At 40.3% G+C, this 6,839-nt stretch overlaps 1 protein-coding gene and 1 non-coding gene across 3 annotated transcripts; one reads left to right on the top strand and one right to left on the bottom strand.

The window, feature by feature from the left end:
• The first annotated feature begins 208 nt into the window (after window positions 1-208).
• Window positions 209-5,061, top strand: LOC131325533 (probable serine/threonine-protein kinase PIX13). 2 transcript variants are annotated; one of them, XM_058357843.1, is made up of 6 exons: window positions 209-673; window positions 2,050-2,381; window positions 3,086-3,221; window positions 3,359-3,501; window positions 3,980-4,103; window positions 4,254-5,061. In XM_058357843.1, exons 1-6 carry the CDS (start codon window positions 604-606, stop codon window positions 4,709-4,711), a joined length of 1,263 nt encoding a protein of 420 aa, XP_058213826.1. In that variant the 5' UTR covers window positions 209-603; the 3' UTR covers window positions 4,712-5,061. The 2 variants fall into 2 exon arrangements, with proteins under 2 accessions (XP_058213826.1, XP_058213827.1); XM_058357844.1 differs by having other exon boundaries at window positions 2,053-2,381.
• Window positions 5,062-6,046: 985 nt separating this feature from the next.
• Window positions 6,047-6,154, bottom strand: LOC131328149 (small nucleolar RNA snoR100). Its single transcript, XR_009200427.1, has one exon. It is a non-coding gene; the product is annotated as a small nucleolar RNA snoR100 (small nucleolar RNA).
• Window positions 6,155-6,839: the final 685 nt, after the last annotated feature.

The following is a 6,839-nucleotide window of genomic DNA, read 5'->3' on the forward strand; positions in this document are numbered from 1 at the left end:
TGTGATACATTTATTTTACTTAACGAGCTCTATAAATTGAACGTTTTTACTCATCGAAACGAGAGTGGAGCAAACCGCGATCCCAGTGGTCCCTCTGACAGACGTATATACAAGTACAAACACTCGTCTGTTGACCAAAACTCCTCCTTTTTATTCATTACAGTATAAAATACAAAAAATGAAATTTCACCAAAATTTCCAGAGCATGACTGGGTCTTCTCCATTACCATTCGTCACTGCTGATGATACAGTGCTCCATAGCAACCCACCATGGGAGCAGGGTCAATAGTCAGAATTCTTCGGTCAATGAAAAAGTCAAATAAATGCAATTAATGGGGAAAAGAAGAGGAAGACGAAGGTGAAGACGGACGACTTCTTTGCGTGGTTGAGACGATCCTTAAGCGTCTCAAGATTGAACGCCCCACAAAACCCATCTTCTCCTTCCCTCTCTCTTTTTTCCACGCGTATAGGAGAACTCTGCCCATCTCTCTCTTGGTGCTCAGAATTTGAGAGAGAGAGAGAGAGAGAGAGAGAGAGAGAGAGAGAGAGAGAGAGAGAGAGAGAGAGAGAGAGAGACAGACAGAGCGAGCGAGCGAGCTTGAAATGGGGCTTTGCTGGGGTTCTCCTTCCAATAACCAAACCCCTAGTACTACTGGTCATTTTAGTACTTCAGGTACTCCCCTATTGATCCGGTTGGATTACTTTATGAATTGTACTTTGCTTTAGTCTTGTTTTAATTGATTATGCTTGTAGAGAAAATCTTTTTTACGGAGTTGCCGTAAACAAGTGTTCATGGCACTCACGGGCAAGATGAAACTTTTTCGGGGAGAGTTAATTGTGACTGGTCATAATTGAAAGCGAATCTCAATTATTGATTACGCGAATAGACGACTGAGATTACGCCGCTATGTGAATAGGTTGTTTACGGAGCTTCCATGAAAAAGACTCTCTCTATGGTTGTATTGATTCTGTTGTACTGTACCCATTTGTCTACCCGGCTCAAATCCTGCCCAATTTTGTCTGCACCGATGCATTTTCGGTGATTGCGTGAGAATGATGATTCTCACGTGATCGAATAATTGAGGATGCACTGGAACAGCAGTGCTGACAAAATTGACTAATCACATTAGTTTGCATTCTTGTTTTTTAAGTAACTCGGCTGTCCTGGTCAGCTTATGCGCACCTTGATTAATCCTTGCATTATGTGTATAGCGGGAATCAGCCTCTCCCATAGTTTGCTGTGAGAGGGAGCCTTGCGCGTATTTGTTTAGTCCTACCCATTTGTCTACTCATCTCAAAATCCTACCCAATTTTGTTTGCACCAATGTTCGAGTGCGTTTTCGGTGATCGCGTGAGAGTCTTGAGGGATGAGAAGATTCACGCGTGATCTAATAATCAAGGATGCGCTTGAACACCGGTACAGACAAAACTGGGTACAAAGTATCTGACAGGTTGTTTTACTGAGTTTCAATAGACCATATTGTGGAATATTAGTATATTTCTTTACTTTCTTGTGTGGGTTATATGCTGGTCTTTAAATTATATATCAGTAGCTACTAAATTTCACTTGGTTCATTTTGTTACTTCCATTGTGATTGGTGTTCAAAAGATTGTCCTTGACTTCAATTCTCGTTTTGTTTCTGAAGAATCAATCATTAGTTTTCCTTCCTTCTGTTTTCAAAAAACCAAATCATGTTGGTTCGCATTCTTTCTTTCTTTTTGATGACTCAGATGTCCAGGCCAGCTTACATGCACCTTGACTAATCCTCGCATTCCGTGTACAGTGGGAATCAGCCTCTCCCACAGTTTTCTGTGAGAGGGAGCCTTGCGCGTATTTGTTTAATCCTACATTAGTTTGTTTGGTTTTGTATTTTCCTTCAAAGAATTTGTTTAGTACTTAAGTTTCTTCATCACAAGATTTGTGTACAAGCTCGGGATGATTAGTCAAGTGGATCTTTCATTTGAGAATCCAATCAAGAGTAGGATAGCATGCATAATGGAGCTGGATTACTTTTTATTTTCCTTGTGTCCTTACATGGTTGTATACAGCAGGAGGAATATCTCAGACAACCGGAAACACTACATCCTCAATTGGAAGCAACATATCGAGGAACAGCCGGTTCTCAGCAGCGAGTGGCAATGATGAGGCATATCCCGGTGGGCAGATTTTACCCGACTCGAATTTAAGGATCTTCAGTTTTTTAGAATTGAAGACTGCCACCAGAAATTTCAGGGTCGATACGGTGTTGGGAGAAGGAGGTTTTGGCAAAGTTTACAAGGGTTGGCTTGAGGAGAAGGTCACATCAAAGAGCGGTAGTGGTTCAGTTGTTGCTGTCAAGAAGTTGGACTCCGAGAGCATGCAAGGATTCGACGAGTGGCAGGTAAGACCAATATGGGCTGAATTATTGCCTTTCACTTCAGCTCCTTGTTAATTACCTGCTTTGATACTTGGAAAGTGTACTTGTGCTTAATCTCTTTGTCATTCGAGGCTGGGATTTTGTGTGACTAATTTGTGTAAACAATACTTGTTCTGAAATGGCCTTCAGATATGAGTATGACTGCTTTACAGGATTCTTTTCTATCATGTGCGCATCATAAAGCAATATTTAAAGAACATTAGGTCTTCCGTTGGACGAAGTTATTAGGTTGGCTTGAGGTTAAGACTTGTTGTGCCTATAGAACTCTCTGAACATCGATGACTTGCTTTGTAGAGGGATGGAAAGGCTTTTAGTGCAGAAACCATAGGAGTGCCCGGAATTGTTATTGGAACCGATGTAGCTAATTGTTTCCTACCTTCCTGGCATTGCAACCCACTTGGATGGAAGTTATTGGAATGTGTATGGTTTGGAACTGGAATAGATTTGTTATTCTTAGAAACTATAAATTGGACGATATCCTAGCTCCGACTTTTGTATGAGACTAAGCTTTGTACTTTTCCCTGTTTGTTTTTGGAGATGTATGTTAAACTTTGACCTGACTCATTTTCTCAATTATATTTCAGATAACTAATCATTTCACAAATTGCTCTCTTTATTAATGTCTTCTGAATGCCATCTGCTTACCTGTTTGTTCACTGATTGTGCAGTCTGAGGTCCATTTCTTAGGAAGGCTTTCTCATCCTAACCTTGTCAAGCTATTGGGATACTGTTGGGAAGACAATGAGCTACTCCTTGTGTATGAATTCATGCAAAAGGGCAGCTTGGAAAACCACCTTTTTGGAAGTAAGAGCTAATGGATGTCATTTATGAAAAATTTATGCAAGATATGCTAGCATTTGCGATGTGCGAATTGATTGTCTTCTGCTCATTAACCTAATTATTTCGGCTTACATTAAATTTTATGCTTTGGTTTTTTTTAGGGGGCTCTGCTGTTCTGCCACTTCCATGGGACATACGGCTTAAGATATTAATAGGAGCAGCTCAAGGTCTCGCGTTTTTGCACACATCAGAGAAACAAGTGATCTACAGAGATTTTAAGGCCTCAAATATATTGCTTGATGGGGTAAGTTTCACAATCAACTAATTAGCACCAGGTGACATACAAAGGAATGCAAATGTATTTCATGGTTGAACATTATTCTTTCCTTCTACGAAGGTTATGTGAACTTCTGCCAGACTCTCCCTGTGTGGTGGATATGCATCCAAACATGTCCTATTACGTTTAACCTATTTTCAGAACGAGAAATGCTTTGAGTAATTGCAAGATGGTGGCCATATTTACAGACACACACACACACACACATGGGGAAAAAAAGGAAAAAAAAACATGCATGTTTGAAAACAGTAACTATGGAATTATGGAAGCAATTAAAATTGCACCCATCTACCAGGAAAAAAACCCTCTCTTGCTTGGCTTGTTTTTATCATGTCGATGGAAGAAATAGGGGATGGTAGCAATATGGTTCATGTATATCTGAATATTTTTTAAAAGTGAAGCATGATCTCTAATACTTGGTCTGACACAGTGTTTCTTTTGGCAGTGTTACAACGCCAAAATATCGGACTTTGGTTTGGCTAAATTGGGTCCCTCAGCTAGCAAATCACACATTACAACACGGGTCATGGGCACATCAGGCTATGCAGCTCCAGAGTATGTTGCCACAGGTAATCCCCTCAACCTTTTCAGATCTTCAATTTCTGAGGCTGAACAATCACTGGAGTCAAGCTATTGAAATAATCATGCTTCAGAGCCACTTGAACTATACCCACATAACTTCAGTGTCTCGTACTAATATTACTCGTCTGGTTAACCAGGGCACTTGTATGTGAAGAGCGACGTGTATGGTTTTGGTGTTGTGTTGATCGAGATGCTAACAGGACTACGAGCAGTTGATCCAACCCGTCCTGGTGGGAGATTAAATCTTGTTGACTGGATCAAACCACATTTATCGGACAGAAGGAAGTTGAAGCAGGTAATGGACTCCCAGTTGCAAGGAAAATATCCTTCCAAAGCAGCTCTTCAAATAGCTCAGCTTGCCCTAAAATGTATTGAACCTGAACAAAAGACGAGGCCATCGATGAAAGTAGTAGTGGAGACGCTGCAACATCTTGTAGAAAACGATGAGAAGCCTAAAGAGCCTAGAGTTCATCCCAGAAATCGTACTAGTTCTCATCACCCTCGCGGTCCACAGCAGCCTTTGCACCATCGATCTCCACTTCACCCGAGGCACCACGACCACCAGTCCTATCAACTCCCTCCACCCGCACGGTAGCTTTGGTACACCACTTTCCACGAGGGCTGAGCAGGTTGTGATGAATCTGCGTACGAAGATACGGAAATTGTAATGAGTTTTGCTGTTCTAGTGGTGCTATGTTATTAGAAGAAAAGAATGTAAGGAATCGAGATGTAATTATTTTTGTTGGTCTCTTGACTAGTGCTTGATAACATGTCAACACGGCCATTATATGTACACCAGGAAGAAACAATTTCTGTTTTGTTTAGGTGTTCAACAATCATATGATAACGTGCGTTGTTGCAACGTTATGCATTGAAATTTATTTGAAATGAAGATTGCCATTCAATCTATGAAATGAGGATAATAGTTGTTAGTGTTTTGTCAATCACTAGAGCAGCTATTTTGTTATTGTAGTTTATGTCTCGAGAGTGAAATTGCTGCGATATTTCAACATTAACGCTAGCAATGCATAGCTGCGGTGGATTTTCAAAGTAAAGAAGTTCAGTGTTCTTATAATTTGGCAGATCATGCAGTTTATCCTGTGTCAACGATAATAGAATTCGTCTGAGTTCAAGAAATGTGAAACAAATCTGTTGGCTCGATTGTAAGTTTGACAAATTGTCTCCTCCCATCTTCTTCATCTCTACCAACTCGACCCCACAGCATCGACCGTCATCCTCCTTTTGGGGTTGATTCCCCGAAATTTTACAACAATAAATCTGTGTATAAGTATCAATATGTACAGGCATGTGCGTTTGGGATTTTGCAGAGAACCAAATACAATTTCAGGCTGTGCCCAACTCATACAAATGCGTGAGTGCGAGTGAAAGCGTCCCGGGAGGGTGCGAGCGTGAAATTGCCTTTTGAAGTTACTAAAATTCACAAGAAGAAGGATTGAAACCAAAACGTCAAAAGAAGAAAAACATTAACAAGGATGCCTACCCAATTTAATTTGCGCTACTGTGAGACCTAAATCACACAACAGGCGTAGCATCTGTTTTAGCAAAAGACGGATAAAAACTGGTGAAAATAGAAAAATGTTGATTGGCAGTGGGGTTGATTGGAAACATAAAGCGCAAGAAACTAAAGAATAATGTACTACTTATTACTGCATAAATTGTCTCCTTTTTTCCCCTGAACACAACCAAGTTTATACTTTCTCATGAAACTGATTATCTAAAAACTGAATTTCATACTTATCCTTACTTTTCATTTACTTATTCCTTATACAACAATAACAATAGAACTTATGTAGTCACCAATCATTGAAGGTATGAGTGGGGAAAGATTGGAAACAGACCTAACCTTTTGACAATATGCACAAAATGCTGCTTTCAGGATACTACTGAAACAGTGACCCCCTCCCATACCTGTTTTGCTACGGAACCATGCCTCAAAATCAAATCCAAATGGCATTGGAGAAGACAGGCCTAGAGACCCAATTCAATTTCTGTGCACATTGCCATGCTCCCTACTTATTCCTAATAAAGTTCTTGAAGAAAAACTTTTTTATGGCGCTCAATCACGCACGTTCAAATGTGTTTTGGACGGTCCGGATTTTGAAAAAATTATTCGCTGGAAGAGTTTAACTCTTCGCGTGAATAGTTTTTTTTTTAAATTATGACCATTGATTGCCAAAACGGACGGCTGAGATTGCAAGGAGCTGTGAACCAAACTTATAAATACTGTAACAGATTTACCCACAAATTTCTTATGCTCTGATCAAGGACACTCTCTGGGCAAAAATTCTTTACCATTCCTGCATTTGTAGCTGTTGCCTTGTTCACTTTGGTCTTGATACATGGATGAAAGGTTCTTTTGCAAATCAACGATGATGAGGTTGGAACACGGGTAGTTAAGGCAATCACGACAAAGTTAATTTGATTGGAATAAGACGGATAAGATGAATCAAGGTGAGCTGTATGGTTACCTCCATCGAGCCCTCGTCTCTTTGCTTTCCGTAGTGCAGAGTGGTATTTGAATTTTTTAGCATTGGCCATTGAATTTGATGCTATTTTGATTTTTGAGTGCAGGCAGCCGCGCTGCACTAAGCAATGAACATGAATTTGGGCAGTACCAGTGGCAAAACATGTGAGCGAATTTAGCAACAATGGAGGGTAAGTGTTTGTACCACAATTAAGATTTCCATTTTCACCCGTCGATC

The sequence above is a fragment of the Rhododendron vialii genome, chromosome 5a (assembly GCF_030253575.1).
Source record: "Rhododendron vialii isolate Sample 1 chromosome 5a, ASM3025357v1".
Classification (NCBI taxonomy): domain Eukaryota; kingdom Viridiplantae; phylum Streptophyta; class Magnoliopsida; order Ericales; family Ericaceae; genus Rhododendron; species Rhododendron vialii.